General features: G+C 48.1%; 1 protein-coding gene across 1 annotated transcript in view; it reads right to left on the minus strand.

Moving 5' to 3' along the window:
* The window catches only part of DRC3 (dynein regulatory complex subunit 3), a 35,782-nt gene that overhangs the window by 2,675 nt on the left and 14,530 nt on the right, over nt 1–18,577 (minus strand). The window contains exons 5-12 of the mRNA XM_088448124.1: nt 17,080–17,226; nt 12,342–12,461; nt 10,710–10,822; nt 7,777–7,951; nt 6,164–6,295; nt 6,010–6,080; nt 3,036–3,159; nt 2,557–2,688 (exon numbers count right to left, since the gene is read on the minus strand). Coding sequence (XP_088304250.1) covers nt 2,557–2,688; nt 3,036–3,159; nt 6,010–6,080; nt 6,164–6,295; nt 7,777–7,951; nt 10,710–10,822; nt 12,342–12,461; nt 17,080–17,226 — 1,014 coding nt within the window. The remainder of the gene's footprint in view (nt 1–2,556; nt 2,689–3,035; nt 3,160–6,009; nt 6,081–6,163; nt 6,296–7,776; nt 7,952–10,709; nt 10,823–12,341; nt 12,462–17,079; nt 17,227–18,577) is intronic.

An 18,577-nucleotide genomic window follows, 5' to 3' on the forward strand; every position in this document is an offset into this window, starting at 1 on the left:
GGGCCGAGCGGGAATGCTACTGACCTCGCAAGCCGGCCAGCCTGCAATGACCACGATAGTGCAGCTTTGCAATTCCATCCACTGCTGAAAAAGGCCCTGTGTGAAAAAAACGCCACTTTGAAAAAAAAAAAAAAAAAAAGGCATAAAGAAGTCTGGAGAAGAGGCAGCGTACCCGTGAAATGCGTAACTAGTTTATGCTTTGATTCTTCTATAATGGTGCATGCAAGCCGCCGCTTAGGTTTCCACCATTGTTGCAACACACTCTGATGTACTTTTAATATTCTTATCTACTATTGTAGAAACCAACGGTGATGAACTTTTAAAAAAACTTTGAAGCCATTTATAAGAATTGGTTGATCCTGCACCACAAAAGTTCTTTCCTTTTCTAGGGATAAATGTTTAGCAGCATGAGAGAAGTCTTGGAGGCAGGAGTGAGAGGTGTCTATCACATAGGAGACAAGGCGCGGGGCGGAAGATCTAAGAGGACAAGAGGGAGATTATTGCAACAAGGTCAGAGATGTTTGTAAGGAGGAGTTGATTGTGAGTGGTTTGAATTGGATTTTGGAGGTAATATGGAGCCAGTTTAGGAATTTGCAAATGGTGGACAGGTGAGAGAAGATGATCAGGCTTACAATGGCATTTAGAACTGATTGTAGAGGAGAAAGATTGGTGAGGGGAAAGCCAGATAGCTGGAGGTTGAAGAAGTCATTAAGAATAATCCATGAGTGAGACCAGAACCTATTATTGCAATGTTTCTAATGAGGAGTTGACATGACCGTTCAAGGGACAAGATGTGTAGTGTAAAACTGAGGATGGAATCAAAGATGAACACAAGGCATCAGGCTTGGGAAACTGAGGAGAATGTGATATCAACCGTGGGGGCATTGGGAGGGAGAAAGATGATCTCTGTTTTGGACGTGCTGCATTTTGATGATGGCGGAGGGGCAGTTGCACACATGGGATGTATAAAGAGACAATAGGCTGACAACATACCCTTGGGTAAACCCCAACCGGTACAGTTGCAGTAGAGTGTAGTAGGCGGAAAACGAAGTGCAGGGGGTTGGGGAGGGAATGGGAAAGAAGGCCTGGCAATTTTATTAGCTATTCAAATGGTTTGGAAGAAAGCAAGGCAGAAATGGGGTGGTAGCAGGAGAGATTGGTAGGGCCAAGAAATTCATTCTGGAAGATCGGAGAGAATAGTGCATGCTTGAAGACAGAAGGGAATGTGCCATTGGAGAGGGGCAGGTTGAAGAGGTGAGCTTGGTGCCGGCAAGCAATGAAGGGGGAAAGGAGGGGAAGAGTAGGAGAGCAATGTGAAAATGTGTCTTCAGTAACGGCAGAGAAAGGACTAACTGTGTGAGAGAGGAGAATGCGGGTGTTGGGTGAAGTATAGCGAAAGTTGTTTTTTCTTTAACAGATTGTGTAGACTTTGCCTTTGAAGTAAGTGATTAGTGAGGGAAGAAGGGGAGGGAGGGCAGAGAAGCAAATTCACTGAAGTTGGTTGTCTGGGTTGAAACTGAAGACGTCACCGTTTGACCACAATTTTCTTCATTGATTTTTGGTAGTGCAGGAGCACTTTTTGTAGGCGGCGCGTCTGTTTGGAGTGCCAATGTTGAGGTTTGGATCAACAGAGACAGTGTTTGGTGGCTAGAGCTGCCTCGTTAAGAGCTGTGGCAAGTATGATGTTGTAGACAGACTATAGAATCCAACAGAACATGGTAGATATAAGAAAGATGAGTGGTTCAAGTGAAGCTGAGAAGATAATCGGGTCTAGGCTGTTGAGGTGTTGTGGTGGGTTCAAATGACTGCGGGAGGCAAGAAGAGGTAGAAAGCAAAAAGGCTGTGGTAAGGCAGAGTTTGAGAACCTGAAGATGGGAGAACACACAAGGTCCAAGGAATCTCTATTGTGATGGTTGGGAGATGATGTCTGCTGGAGGAGGAAGTAACCCAGAGGAATTTGAAATTCCCTAGAATAAAAGTGGGTAGATCAGTTGAAAGGTGGTGAGACAGCCAGGAGGTGAAGTTGTCAAGGCACTGGGAACTTGGCCTAGAGGAGGCAATAAATGGTAGTATTCAGAGGTGGAGGGGAGAGAAAAGATCGAATTATAAGGAGGCGAAGGACAGGGCATGATCTGGGGGTGATATGGACAGTGCAACCAAGGCACAAAAAGGAGCCAAGTCTACCACCTTGTCACTGGGTCAAGGAGAGTGGGTGAAGTAGATATCCTATAGGAGAGAGTAGCGGGCAAGCAGCGTCAGGAGGGTAGAGCCAATTTCACTAATGGCAAGGCGGCAGACCAAATGACAGAGGAACAGGTTGTGGATGGATGTGAGTTTGTGACAGACAGATCCAGCGTTCCAAAGTGTGCAGGAAAAGGGAGGTAGAACAGTTAGGTGATAAAGCGGCTGTAGACAGAGGACTGCATGTACTCAAACGCCCGAAGGTGACAGAAGTTGTGTTACATATAATGTAACTATGATCGGGGCCTATTTTGCATATAGAACGCCTTCAAAAAATAATTTTGTATTTCAGATAATACGGATTTAGAATCTCACCTTCTGAACGAGGCTTGTAGCCCAGTTGTTGATTTTGGTGACAAGTTCATCTTCCCGGTTGTCAATTTTCAGCAGGTGTATGTCATGGGAGGCACTGACCGCGTTAACGATCGTGTCTTTATCTACAAAGAGCTGCCAAGATAGTAAAGAGTAATCAACTTCCGTGCTTAGAACAACTTTGTTAGTCTAGACAGCTGTGTTTAAGCAGTAATACACAGTGCCCCAGTGCCCCCGCTTAATTGATTCTTTGGCTTCCTATTTGGGACTCTGAAAAAAAATATAGGTGTTTGTTATATCTGCCAGACATCTATACAGAAGCTCAGGATAATTTACTGGTCTCATTCTGAAACAACTCTGCCAATTATTTTCCCCCAATGAGATTCTATGAGGCGATATAGGATACACCTTCTGCCGATGGGTCTCCATGCACAGCTTGGTGTAATGAGCATTATAGCACACGGAAGACACAATCTGTTTACCACTCGAAGTTCGTCGGTCATTTCTTCATCCATCTCCCCTTTGAGCACTCTTTCCAGCAAGTTAATGGAAAACTCCAGCAGCTTCTCATGATGTTGGTTCTCCTGGTCTCTGATCTGAGCCATTGTGCACAGAGGGGTTAAGGAGTTATCTGCGGGAATGGGAGTAAGGCCAGTGACCATATCTGAAGATCAGGTGAACGCGAAGGAGAATTAGCTCCTTATATACATTCCCTGTATCTGACATTTAGCAGGATAGCCTATTTACTAGCTGATGGGTACAATCTGAGGCTTTTTAAAGTTTGGCCATCACCTACACACCAGTGAAGCAGCCATTTTGTTAGGTTGCATTCTCATGACTATGGGGGTCCTGCTATCAACTCACTAGGAATCAGTGACATCATGTCATCATGCCTAGTTCCTAGTGCACAGGTTCTCAAACTCGATCCTCAGGACCCCCAACAGTGCATGTTTTCCAGGTCTCACAGAATCACAAGTGATATAGGGCCTGATTCAGACCCACTCGCGAGCGGCTGTCCGCTCGCAAGTGGGTCGATGTTCTGGACTGAGCATGCGCACGACGGAGGGAGCTCCGTCGTGCGCATGCGCCAGACGCGACGAGCGAAGGAAAGTCCTTCGCTCGTTGTGTCTGATCAAAGGGGGCGTGCTGTCGATGTTGATTGACAGCACGCCCCCTTTGGTAGGCGTGCCGGGGGCGTGCCTCCCTGATGGGGGCGTTCCCACGGGAACGCCTCCCGTCAGAAGCCGGCCCACTGACATCACTAGTGATGTCAGTGGGAGTGATTTTGGCTCTGATAGAGCCAAAATCACTCCGGAGCTTGCGGTTGAAAACCTCAACCGCAGGCTCCGGCTCGCAGTTTCGATGGTCGCGATGGTCAAGACCATCGCGGCCATCAAACTGCACGCTCGTATAGCCTGTGGGTGGTCACCCACAGCTATACGAGCGTCCAGGAGGACGCTCCATTTTCATGGAGGCCGGCCCTCATTCAGAGCGTGCGCTCTGCTCAGAGAGTACGGCTCTGAATGAGGGCCATAATTTGCTCCGCCTGTGGATCTTTTAAAATGTGTCAGTGAGTAATGACTACACCTGTGCTGCTGGGTGACCTGGAAAACGTGACCTGTTTGGAGTCCTGAGGACCAAGTTTGAGAACCAATGTCCTAGTAAATTAATAAGCGGTTTTCGCATAGACAATGGTTACCTCCACTGTGTAGGCCAGGAGTAGGCAGCCTTTAGCACTAGGATGTTTTACGGGGCACCCTTGGGAGCGAACTAGTTTAAAAAAAAAAAAAAAGGAAGGAAGGAAGCACAGGGAAGTCACTAATATTCTTCGTACCCATCTATTACTTTTGTCAAGGTTTGTATATGCCTTAATGATGGTGGTACTTTGGAAATTGTTGCGCCTTGTAATGTTGAACTTGGCAATAGCCAAAAAGCTAATAACGCTGCCTACCCCTGGTATAGACATAAAAAAAGTGTTGCATTATTTTTGTATGAACTTGTGTATAGTTTACTAATACCCCTTTTCCACCTAAATTCCAGGTCTGACCCGGAGTTGGAACAAAGTTCCTATCCGGATCAGACCCGGAATTTTGCCGGCGCTGACTCGGGATATTCCCGAGTCAGCGCCGCTCACACCGCAGTCGGGTCTGCATAGACCAGGCTTTTGCGGAGTGAAAGTGGACGCTTGGAGATGACGTCATCTCCAAGCGCCACTGAAGCCGGACCAATCGGCCGGCTAGCAGCGCACTCCAGGTCTTCGTGACCCGGAGTGCGCTGTTCCCATAGCAGGGTTTCACGGGCTACGCCCGTGTTAAACCCTGCTAGTTACCTGGGTTGGATTGCCGGGTCACTCGACCCGGCGATCCAACCCTCTGCCCTTTTACACCAGGGAGCTGCCCGGGTTAATCCTTCAAAAACCCGGGTTTTAGCTCCGGTGTAAAAGGGGTATAATATACAATGCATGGGAACTTTTATATGTACATTTGCGACTATTACCAAAACTGTTTCTTTTATATCAGAGCAACTTTGTTTCTATGCTTATTGATGGCTTAACTATGGAAAAGTAAATGTCCTCTGCTAAGGGGCTAATTACATCAAGACATGAAACCAACTAAAGGCCCCCATACACGGTGCGATTGCACCGTGTGAGGGGACAGGGGATCCGTCGTCCGACATGTCGGGTGATCCGCACACACATTGGTATCGGGTGGCCGACCGCCCGATAAGCCGGCTCCCCCCCCCGTCTCACCCGCATAGCAAACAATGGGATCGCACAACGCATCCCCTGATCTCTTCGTCCTGCAGACAGATCAGGGAATGCGATGTACGACCCCGCGGGAGCGCGCTCGGCCTGATAGCAGGGCCATACACGGTGCGATATAGCAGCCAGATCGCACCATTCAGTCGTATCGCCCCGTGTATGGGGGCCTTCAGCGCTACTCTGGGTATCTCTTCTAGGCAGCTGAGTAAGGGAGACAGTCAGTCTCCACAATAGGAATGCAATAATACAATCAAAGACAAACACCGCACCGTCTGTAATCATTAATCAATTACTAAGCAGATGAAATACAAGATAACATTTAGGACAATTGGAGGATAAGTAACTTATTTCCACAGTATTTCTGACTTTATCTGCTGATTTATTTAACTTTGAGGTCTATAAATGTATGCTGTTTTAGATCGAATTTAATTTACATATTGTTTTTTTAATATTTAGTATTTCATCTGCTTAGTAATTAATTTTTAAAGGCCTTGAGGCCACTGATGTGTTATCTTTGGTTGTATTATTGTCCTCTGATAGGGGGTAATATAGTTGGGGCGATTTCAAGTGAATCTCCGGTTGTCATGCTTCATAATCATTTGATGATTGGGCCCTGGTTATACCGTGACAATGGAGAATGAAAGTAAGTCGTTTGCTGGTCCGGCATCCAAAACCCTCATAAAAATAAAGGATATAGGCCCTGTACAGTCTCCAGAAATGTGGACACTAACTCGGCAATGTTTCTCTCATAATCCTTAATGATGTCCTGTGCGGGGCAGAAGACACAGGTCATTAGTGGGTGGAGGGTCGCACCTTAAGGCTATCGGATGCTGCCCAGTCTTGTCTCACCTCCAGCTGCTCCACCAACTGTAGCTCCAGGGTTAACAAGTCGTCCATCAGCTTTGTGACATCCTGAATGTACTGCAGCGATTTAGCATCTACATCCTGCTGGTCCGTGATCTGGGTCAGCTCATACAGCAGCTACAGAGACAGACCACGCGTCACAAATTTACTGGGCATTCGAGGATATGTGTAGCATGCTTCTTGAGAACACTGGTGCAAACTATAAAATTACTTGAATGCAGACAGTGGATATACTGGGGTTTATACAGAGTTCAACGTACGCCTGTGTCAGGAAGCATGGTTTGTGTTACTCGGGCTCTTATAGCGAGAGGTTAACTAAGTGAGTTGGCTCCGAAAATTATAATAATCTTGTCCACAGGTAGAGAAGATGGACCTACCTGTGCTGTTCTCTTGGCCTGTGAAAATGAACTGCAGCAGTCACTTGTGACCTTGGTGCCCGCCCTCACTGGGTACAATGGATGTCTGGACCTAGCATACCTTGCTAGGTGATTGTCCAGTCTAGCTTTGGGACTGATTCAGAGGTGTACGCAAACCCGATGGTTTACGTACATCTCAGATGGCGGGTGGACTCTGCCTGTGAATGAACACTTGATGCTTTATGTTGCGGTAACACATTGTTTTTAAAGTAGAATTATACCCTTAACATAAATAAGTTATAGATGGCATCTGCCGCGGTTTTATACATGAATGTATTCTTTCAGGGAAAATAGCGCTGTGATACAAGGGTTCACTATCCATAGTCAGAGTGGTAGATACAACTGATATAATTATAAATGAAGGAGATCATTATTATATTTAATGGTTACCTGGCTTCCATGATCTAATGCAGATAGGGCCCGATTCAGACCCGCTCGCGAGCGCTGAGCTCTCGCAAGCGGGTCGATGTTGCCCAAGTGCGCCTGCGCACAACGGAGGCGGCTCCGTCGTACGCATGCGCGAGACCCGAATAACGACGGCCAAGCCGTCATTATGGGTCTCGCACCAAAGGGGGCGTGCTGTCGATGGTGATTGACAGCACGCCCCCTTTGGTGGGCGTGGCTGCCCAAACGGAAGCGTTCCCATGGGAACGCCTACCGTCTGGGGCCGGCCCCACTAACATCACTAGTGATGTCAGTGGGAGTGCTTTTGGCTCTGATAGAGCCAAAAGCACTCCAGGGCTTGTGGCAGCGAGACCCTACCACAGGGTCTCGTCGCAAGCCCTGATGGTCGCGATGGTCTTGACCATCACGACCATCATTTTGGCCGCTCGCTATAGCTGTGGGTGGTCACCCACAGCTATGCGAGCGGCCAGGAGGCCGCTCCAAAAAGGAGGAGGGACGGCCCTGATTAAGAGCGAGCGCTCTGTCAGAGCGTCCGGCTCTGATTCAGGGCCATAGACCACAATTAAAACAGACCATATTTATTACAGATGTTATTTGTTTATTAACCACCATGGAGGGGCATAATAGTCCTGGCCTATAAGACAGAAGCACATTGTAATGAATGCTGGCATCTTAAAGGCTAGAAAATAATAATTTGTGAAAGATAAATGGTCTCCCTAACACGGGAGTACTTCCGTTGCTAACGTCCATTACAAGCCCAATACTCCTCCCCATTACCTCACTGTTCTTTGTTTCAAATTCGTTGATCTTCCTGGCGCCGGCCTCCTGATTTTCTGCCACAGCTTCCTGCAGACACTCGTTGAATATGGCGACCTCCGCGCTTCTCTTCTCATAGTGGCTGAGACCATATGTGAATATGCTCTGGCAGACTTCAGTACACTTAGTCCTGTATGTGAGGTCCAGGCTAAGGAATCACACTGCACAGGCCACTAGTACGGTCACTGGTGACATCACGGATGGAGCGAGGGTACCTAGGAGAGTGTGCAGTAGGACCACACTTGTCAACTGACTCCCTGAAATAGTGATGATCTCCCTGACTTCCTGGAGATTTACTAAGATAGGAGCTCTATTTAAGAAGTGATGTTGCCCATAGCAACCAATCAGATTCTACTTCTCATCTAGCACCTTCTAGAAGATAATACCTGGAATCTGATTGGTTGCTATGGGCAACATCACTTCTTAATAGAACTCCCATCTTAGTAAATTTACCCATAGCAATCTCCCTGAGAACGAGCTAGGTCACTGAAACACAGTGATGATGTCATCACCATACGACAATCATGTAGGAAACACTTGGGGAGTAGAATAAAAAGGGTATGTGCTACAAGAAAATGGATGACACTCGCCAGCACACTGATGGCTACATGAGTGACTGTCTGTCCAAAGATGTGTGCTGAATTACAGGTTATTTGTGCCCAAGGATATATACTGATTTACTGGAGATATGTCCTCCATTACAAGGGGTGTTTGCGCTTCATCACAGAGGGGGGAGTGGTATTACAGGGGATCTGCGCCCTAGGGTGTGTACTGTATCACAGTGGATGTGTGATGAATTACAGAGGGGGGGGGGGCATTACAGGGGATCTGCGCCCTAGGATGTGTGCTGTATCACAGTGGATGTGTGATGATTTACAGAGGGGGGAGGGGCATTACAGGGGATCTGCGCCCTAGGATGTGTGATGAATTACAGAGGGGGGAGGGGCATTACAGGGGATCTGCGCCCTAGGATGTGTGCTGTATCACAGTGGATGTGTGATGAATTACAGAGGGGGGAGGGGCATTACAGGGGATCTGCGCCCTAGGATGTGTGCTGTATCACAGTGGATGTGTGATGAATTACAGAGGGGGGAGCGGCATTACAGGGGATCTGCGCCCTAGGATGTGTGCTGTATCACAGTGGATGTGTGATGAATTACAGAGGGGGGAGGGGCATTACAGGGGATCTGCGCCCTAGGGTGTGTGCTGTATCACAGTGGATGTGTGATGAATTACAGAGGGGGGAGGGGCATTACAGGGGATCTGCGCCCTAGGGTGTGTGCTGTATCACAGTGGATGTGTGATGAATTACAGAGGGGGAGGGGCATTACAGGGGATCTGCGCCCTAGGGTGTGTGCTGTATCACAGTGGATGTGTGATGAATTACAGAGGGGGGAGGGGCATTACAGGGGATCTGCGCCCTAGGATGTGTGCTGTATCACAGTGGATGTGTGATGAATTACAGAGGGGGGAGCGGCATTACAGGGGATCTGCGCCCTAGGATGTGTGCTGTATCACAGTGGATGTGTGATGAATTACAGAGGGGGGAGGGGCATTACAGGGGATCTGCGCCCTAGGATGTGTGCTGTATCACAGTGGATGTGTGATGAATTACAGAGGGGGGAGGGGCATTACAGGGGATCTGCGCCCTAGGATGTGTGCTGTATCACAGTGGATGTGTGATGAATTACAGAGGGGGGAGGGGCATTACAGGGGATCTGCGCCCTAGGATGTGTGCTGTATCACAGTGGATGTGTGATGAATTGCATGACCCTGGTGGAATAGATAGAGCTAGAGGTGGTCATTTCAGATGATAGAAAATAGGACAGTGCTACACACATTTTTAATGTTCATCACACCTATTATAAACGTCTGGGCTAAAAAGGGTGGCGTATTGGCCATCTGTGCAGCATTCAACACAAAAGGTCTATACTGCCACTATAGTGTCTTTTTAATAAAGTTCAAAGAATGTAAGCTCTTTCGAGCAGGGCCCTCTACCTTGTTGTGTGTCTCCTTACTGTAATTTAATTTATCTCTTACTCCCCACTAGGGCAACCAACACTCAGCTGCTTATGTGGGTGTAAAGGTCGCTAATATAGCAATGTTTATTATACACGTCCATGTCCTGCTTTGTATTGTATTGTAAGTCACTGGTTACTTATTTGTTCATGTACTTTGTAAGGCGTGGCGGAACACTTGTGGCGCCATATAAATAAATTATAATAATAATAAAATAATAATAAAGGGGGAGATTTAGCAAATTTTAGAGCGAGATAAAGTGGAGAAATAGCTCAAAGCAACCAATCCGCTTCTGTCAATTTATCTAGCGCAGCCAGTAAAAATGAAATTTAGAAGCCGACTGGTCGGTACGTTGGGCTTGATTCAGAAGTGGATGCTAAGTCGATATTTGCGCAGTTGAGCGATGTTTTTTATACTGCACCTTAGTCGCACTGCTCATGTGTTGGGATTGGTTACTGACGACGGTTGCAGTGAGAATCTGTATGTGATGGACAATCAGTGTGTTTATGGGAGGTAACGGGGGGATGTGTGGCTAATCGGACCCCGGTGTGTAGCCAGCGCCTGTGTACGCAGCTTCACCGGCCCCCCGGTGGCTAAGTTCTGATAGACATTGTGAGCAACCATAGGGGTGCTCAGGGGATCGATGGTGCCTCTTTGTGTTGTTTTGGATTGTTGTAGAGAATATACATAGGTGGGTTTCAATATAGATGAACGGCAGCTCTCCCCATTATGAACAAAGCAGAGGAACTACGTGGAACCCAACTGCTTTGATATAACAAGGCAGCACTTTTATGTACAGTATGTCTAGGCCAAAATAAACTGGGGATAGAAGTAACATCTCCTAAACACCTGCAATGTGTAACCGGGAAGGATATGAGTCCACGAGTTCAGCGACTCCAGGGAGGGTGGATAGCCGAGTTCCCTCTACATCCTCCGCATACATACTCTCAAACAGGAAAGGGCCGTTCAGATATTCCACGTAGGCAGCCTTATAACAAAGCAGAGGTTACGGACTGAATGTAATAAGTCTAGGAGGTGCTGAAAGGGTTTTAGGTAAATTATCCAGGTAAGGACGTTATTCAGATAAAGAATAAAATCAGCTGAAGAGTAATTGTCAGTGAAAAATCATTTTATGGTCATATAAACGTAAGGGAATGAGTGCAAATAGACGGCTTTCTGCTTTCTTATATTTGCTCAGTGCAGATACCATATATTTTCCCTTTAAAGTCTTCTCTTTTACTTTTCCCTCCTTCCCTTTATTTTCTGCATTGGCAATGATACGCTGTATCTGCTTCCTAAAGTCATTCTTGCACATACCTGTGTATTTTTAGCACAAGGGAGGTCACAGACCTGGAACGGTATCAGGCTCAGATCAGTTGGTAGCAAATCCATGAAGGTTATGATGCCCCCAGTGGGACTCCCCACTATAGCTGATAGCATACGGTATCAGAGGTTCCCAGGTGTTAAAACTAGACATGCTTGAGTCCAGATGGTTAAATCAAATTGACTGAGTTACTAATTAAATCACCTGTGCTCAACCATTGGATATCCTTAAAACATGGACTGTAATGGCGGAGTTTGGGAACCTATGTGGTATGTGTTGTTATGCTACAAACAGGCTTATTTGTCCCATGACGTCCCACACGAGGTTTCCTAACCCAACATGGATGGCCGAGTCTTTGCATAATGAAGAATTAGTAGTCTATTAGGGAAGATTAATAAGGTTGTGTAAGGCGCAATCTGTGGACTGTACTGTTGAAAGGTTAACAAAAATGCATGAAACTGCTAAAAATAGACTTTATGAATATACCGGCGTGATTTACATTGTAGTCAAAGATAAACAAAAAAAATAATTGAAAACATCATAATGAAAATGCCAAGTTAGTGTTGCCATTATTCACAAAGAGGGAAGGAACGAACAGCAGGATTCTAAAGGTGCGTACACACTGGGCAATATAACTGAGCGATTGCACGATTACGACATTGTAGTCGTGCAATCGCTCAGTAATCGTGCACAAATCGTGCACTTTTATATCGGAAACGACCAGCGATGCGCGCTCCTGCTGGTCGTTTCTGACATTGTCCATCACCTGAACATGCTGGCCAATCTGCCGATAACGACAGATTGGCGTGTTCAGGAATGATGGACTGTGCCTGCACTGAACTATCAGTCCATCATTCCTGAACATTACAGGTGATCAGGAATGACGGTACGATTTACGATGTCATAATCGTACTGTCTTTCCTGATCGCCCAGTGTGTACGCACCTTAAGAGTGATTTGGGGGATGTCAGAATTGAATAAACCCCTTTAAAGTAAACATTACTTTTATGTATCTGACCTGTCTGGCCATTCGTGCGCAAAATATAAGCCCTGCTCACAAAACTGCCCTGTTCTGTACTACGCTGTGTAGGAGGTGCCCAGTGATATTGCTCTGTTGTACGATGCATACATGGCGAGGGGGCCCCAGTAGCAGAGTTAGCTCTGGGCCCTAACGTGGCACCTACCTTGTGTGTGTCCAGCTCTCGCTGAAGCTGCTGCTCTTTTTCTTGCTTTACTCGCTCCAGGGTCTCGTTTTGACTCAGTTCCTCAATGGAATACTGGTACTTCACATTGGCAATTTCCCTCTAAAATACAAAACGGCGGAGGTCTGAGGCTTTCCTACACATAGGCTGGTAACCCCAACCATGGACCACGTCAGTGAATATCTCATTTATTCAATAAGCCCCATGTCAGCCATTTCTGACAAAATTGTATAGTAACTTCCAACAATTGTTCTTAATTGTGCACTTTATTTCCCAAAGCGTCTGTGACCTACTAGAAATGTGGGTCATTTCTTAGACTAATCTGCAAAAATGTAGAATTATGAATAAAGTGACCTTTCTGATGACATTAAAGATACAACGGTGGTCATTTATGGAAAGGGGAGCACAGGTGACTGCAAGACACAACAGCCAATGTGATTCTAACTGTGATTTCTCTAGTATGCATTATATAAGCAAGCAAGAAAGCATCTGACTGGTTGCTATAGATAACAGCCTTTATTCATGTAACAGTTTTCTTAAATGTTCCCAAGAAAGTTTAACAATAAAGTGTAAAACATACAAAAATACTGGTCTGTTGCTGGCTAGGGCTTTGTGTAGAACTGCGCAGTGCGGCTTATACGCATTCGCAATGGCTAACAATCGCTCGATCTGCGTATGTAGTTGTATTTTGCGATCGCTGCTGAATCGGGCCCTGTGTGCGGACCTGTTAGTCCGGTACTGGCTGAGACTGTGAGGCTGATTCTGACAGATGCAAATAGCGTGTTTTAGCATAATGTGTAGAAGTGAATTTATTCTGACAGATCTCATGCACTGATGTAAGTGTCAATACCAATGATGCCGGTTTGCGGCTGTGAACGGAAAAACAGTGGGCGGAGCAGCAAAGTCGCGTGGATCCTTGCATCAGCATAAGGTTGTAAATCTGGCTTCGCGCAAGAACAGCCACTTTGCTTCCGACTCCAAATCAGCCCGTGTGTGTGGAAATACTGCTCTGGCACTAGCTGGGAGTGTGTGGATATGCTGGTCTGGTACTAGCTGGCAGTGTGTGGATATGCTGGTCTGGTACTAGCTGGCAGTGTGTGGAAATACTGCTCTGGTACTAGCTGGGAGTGTGTAGTTATGATGGTCTGGTACTAGCTGGGAGGGTGTGGAAATATTGCTCTGGTACTAGCGAGTGTGTGAATATGCTGGTCTGGTACTAGCTGGGAGTGTGGATTTGCTGGTCTGGCACTAGTTGGGAGTGTGTGGAAATATTGCTCTGGTACTAGCGAGTGTGTGAATATGCTGGTCTGGTACTAGCTGGGAGTGTGGATTTGCTGGTCTGGCACTAGCTGGGAGTGTGTGGATATGCTGCTCTGGCACTAGCTGGGAGTGTGTGGATATGCTGCTCTGGCACTAGCTGGGAGTGTGTGGAAATACTGCTCTGGCACTAGCTGGGAGTGTGTGGAAATACTGCTCTGGCACTAGCTGGGAGTGTGTGGATATGCTGCTCTGGCACTAGCTGGGAGTGTGTGGAAATACTGCTCTGGCACTAGCTGGGAGTGTGTGGAAATACTGCTCTGGCACTAGCTGGGAGTGTGTGGATATGCTGCTCTGACACTAGCTGGGAGTGTGTGGATATACTGCTCTGGCACTAGCTGGGAGTGTGTGGATATGCTGCTCTGGCACTAGTTGGGAGTGTGTGGATATGCTGCTCTGGCACTAGCTGGGAGTGTGTGGATATGCTGCTCTGGTACTAGCTGGGAGTGTGTGGATATGCTGGTCTGGTATTAGCTGGGAGTGTGGAAATACTGCTCTGGCACTAGCTGGGAGTGTGTGGATATGCTGCTCTGGCACTAGCTGGGAGTGTGTGAATATGCTGCTCTGGCACTAGCTGGGAGTGTGTGGATATGCTGCTCTGGCACTAGTTGGGAGTGTGTGGGTATGCTGGTCTGGCACTAGCTGGGAGTGTGTGGGTATGCTGCTCTGGCACTAGCTGGGAGTGTGTGGGTATGCTGCTCTGGCACTAGCTGGGAGTGTGTGGGTATGCTGCTCTGGCACTAGCTGGGAGTGTGTGGGTATGCTGCTCTGGCACTAGCTGGGAGTGTGTGGGTATGCTGCTCTGGCACTAGCTGGGAGTGTGTGGAAATATTGCACTGGCACTAGCTGGGAGTGTGTGGATATGCTGGTCTGGCACTAGCTGGGAGTGTGTGGATATGCTGGTCTGGCACTAGCTAGGAGTGTGTGGATATGCTGGTCTGGTATTAACTGGGAGTGTGGAAATACTGCTCTGGCACTAGCTGGGAGTGTGTGGATATGCTGGTCTGGTACTAGCTGAGAGTGTGTGGAAATACTGCTCTGGCACTAGCTGGGAGTGTGTGGATATGCTGGTCTGGTGCTATATGAGAGTGTGTGGAAATACTGCTCTGGTACTAGCTGGGAGTATGTGGAAATATTGCTCTGGTACTAGCGAGTGTGTGAATATGCTGGTCTGGTACTAGCTGGGAGTGTGGATTTGCTGGTCTGGTACTAGTTGGGAGTGTGTGGATATGCTGGTCTGGTACTAGCTGGGAGTGTGTGGATATGCTGCACTGGCACTAGCTGGGAGTGTGTGGATATGCTGCTCTGGCACTAGCTGGGAGTGTGTGGATATACTGCTCTGGTACTAGCTGGGAGTGTGTGGAAATACTGCACTGGCACTAGTTGGGAGTGTGTGGATATGCTGGTCTGACACTAGCTGGGAGTGTGTGGGTATGCTGGTCTGGCACTAGCTGGGAGTGTGTGGAAATATTGCACTGGCACTAGCTGGGAGTGTGTGGATATGCAGGTCTGGCACTAGCTGGGAGTGTGTGGATATGCTGGTCTGGCACTAGCTGGGAGTGTGTGGATATGCTGGTCTGGCACTAGCTGGGAGTGTGTGGATATGCTGGTCTGGTATTAGCTGGGAGTGTGGAAATACTGCTCTGGCACTAGCTGGGAGTGTGTGGATATGCTGGTCTGGTACTAGCTGAGAGTGTGTGGAAATACTGCTCTGGCACTAGCTGGGAGTGTGTGGATATGCTGGTCTGGTGCTATATGAGAGTGTGTGGAAATACTGCTCTGGTACTAGCTGGGAGTATGTGGAAATATTGCTCTGGTACTAGCGAGTGTGTGAATATGCTGGCCTGGTACTAGCTGGGAGTGTGGATTTGCTGGTCTGGTACTAGTTGGGAGTGTGGATTTGCTGGTCTGGTACTAGCTGAGAGTGTGTGGAAATACTGCACTGGCACTAGCTGGGAGTGTGTGGATATACTGCTCTGGCACTAGCTGGGAGTGTGTGGATATGCTGCTCTGGCACTAGCTGGGAGTGTGTGGATATGCTGCTCTGGCACTAGCTGGGAGTGTGTGGATATACTGTTCTGGCACTAGCTGGGAGTGTGTGAATATGCTGGTCTGGTACTAGTTGGGAGTGTGTGGATATGCTGGTCTGGTACTAGCTGAGAGTGTGTGGAAATACTGCTCTGGCACTAGCTGGGAGTGTGTGGATATGCTGGTCTGGTGCTATATGAGAGTGTGTGGAAATACTGCTCTGGTACTAGCTGGGAGTATGTGGAAATATTGCTCTGGTACTAGCGAGTGTGTGAATATGCTGGTCTGGTACTAGCTGGGAGTGTGGATTTGCTGGTCTGGTACTAGCTGAGAGTGTGTGGAAATACTGCACTGGCACTAGCTGGGAGTGTGTGGATATGCTGCTCTGGCACTAGCTGGGAGTGTGTGGATATGCTGCTCTGGCACTAGCTGGGAGTGTGTGGATATGCTGCTCTGGCACTAGCTGGGAGTGTGTGGATATGCTGGTCTGGTATTAGCTGGGAGTGTGGAAATACTGCTCTGGCACTAGCTGGGAGTATGTGGATATGCTGATCTGATACTAGCTAGGCGTGGGTGAATATGTTGGACTGGTATTAACTGGGAATGTGGACCTCATTCAGAGTCGGTCGTTGCGGCCGCTCGGTCGTAAGGGAAAAGGGGCCGGATATGCAAATGAAGCGCTCGCAAGTTGCGTCGTTAAGATGGGATCGTTAGCTGGACGAGCGAGGGGAGGATGCGGCCGTGAGACTAAAAACACGCCCCCTTCTCGTTCGCAATACACGTCATCTCCGGGCATATAAGGATTCATCGAGACCATCGGGAACCATTGGAGCTGGTCATAGAGCTTAAGGTTGACCATACCCTCTCTTACGCACTGCGATCAAGTCAGTGTAAAAACCACCCGTGTCACATGTGCCATGACACTACATAGTTAATTATGCACTCCCATAAAACACCGTTTGCATAGCCAGGCACGCCTGCGTTCGGATCTCCACTCCCCCGTTCACAAGCACCTTCTCCTGTTACCACCCACAAACGCCTCATCCTGTCACTCAAAGTAACGACCTGGTCAAGTTGAAGGAGAGAAAAATTTCCAATCGCAGCAGCTAGTTTGCGCACGCGCATTGCGAAACTTACGCATGCGCTGTTTTGCGAACGTCGCTGGGTACGACCGAGCGGCCGCTTACGACCGACTCTGAATGAGGTCCTGTGTGTGCAGTGGCTATGACTGTAAAAAAAAAAAAAGCTGGTCTGGAACTAGCTGGGAGTGTGTGTGTGTGGAAATCTAGTTCTAACACTGGCTGTATACCTGTACAGTGTAAGTACTAAGGTGTTTATTATAGATAAACAGTGTAACCACATGGCGTGTGCTTACTATATTCTCATCTAAGAGTCTGAAATCCAGATACACCAGGTTCCCCAGATGAGCTGCAACAAATAATTTATACTGTTCATCTGCAGATAGCGGGTTTCCTGCCAGATTCAGAGTCCGCAACTGCCTGAACCTCCGTAGGTAGGTGAGCTGGGAACAAGACAGGGAATGAATACTTATGGTAAGATACAATTATATGAGCAAAAAATTTACACTGACACATTTATCTCCAATATAAAGGAAGAACTGCAGCATTTTACACATTCGGCTGAATTTAAATATTGTCGTGGCCATGTCCATCTGTAACATTTACTAACAGACATAGGGGCTAATTCCTGTAAACCTGATCAGGGCCATAACTAGGGGGGTGCGACCAGTGCCACCGCACAGAGTGTAGGGCTCCATGGCCCTTGTTTCTGGCTAGCAGGGTGCCTGGAATGGCACCCTGCAGCCAGTATCTCTATGGCAGTGCCACCCATAGGGTTCTTTGGACGTTACAGACAGGGAGCCTGCTATGTGTACAGTTGCCCGGAATGTCTTGAAGACGCTCCGGACATTGCTGCACTTCCGCCCCTATGTGTGATGTCATGACATCCTGTGCAGAGGGTGGAGCCTGCACAGGGCGCTGTTTAGGCCTGTTACCCACTTGAACCCGATGTTTGCGCACGGCGCATGTGCAGATCTAGGGCTGCGATGACACTTGAGGTGCCCCAAACACTGCAGCATGGTTGACATGCTGCTGGCGTTTCAGGGCGGCGACAGGAAGTGTTACAGAAAACAGGGGCGTGCCAGCCCCGTTTTCTGGGCGTGGTGAAGCCAGTGGGTGTGTCCTTGGATGCAGCTCTTCATTGGCCCCAGCTATATGATTTAACCGGACATCCTGAGTAAGCTGATGGATGTCCCATGGTCATGTAGTTGATCTGAAGCTGCATCCCATCCTTGGAGGGTCACAGAAGCTGGCGGTGGGCATCTTTTAAATTAAGACGCCTCCTGCGGCTCTTGCATATTTTAGCACAGCCACTGCTTACAGAGACACAGCAGCTGTGTTATAGCGTCCATCTATGAATCGGGGGGGGGGGGGGGGGGGGCGGGGTGGATTCAGCAGTGGCCGGAATTGCAATGTTGCAAGCAAGCAGCTTTGCAATTCTGTCCTTGCTGATATGCAAATGCAGCGTGAGGTGCCTGACACCCCCTGCTGCATATGGGATGCCAGCACTTCAACCGAGTCTGGGATAACCACTGTGACCATCGGTTGCGATAGTGGAGGGTACCGGCCAGCTAAGTAAGCCTCAGCTCACTCAGGCTGGCTGGCTTGCGAGGCCAGGAAACTGCGTCCATGGACGCAGATCCGGGCCTTGCCACTCCCGGGAAATAACGGACGACACCCCCTCATTTCCGGGAATGCCGGCCGTCCCTGCACCACCCCTTAAATGCCTCTGCCTGTTAATTATTCAGAGTCATACGGGGACCTGGGTATGATCACGCAGGACCAGTCCTGCAC

Source organism: Taudactylus pleione, unplaced genomic scaffold (genome assembly GCF_031769625.1).
Source record: "Taudactylus pleione unplaced genomic scaffold, aTauple2 ptg000451l, whole genome shotgun sequence".
Taxonomy (NCBI): domain Eukaryota; kingdom Metazoa; phylum Chordata; class Amphibia; order Anura; family Myobatrachidae; genus Taudactylus; species Taudactylus pleione.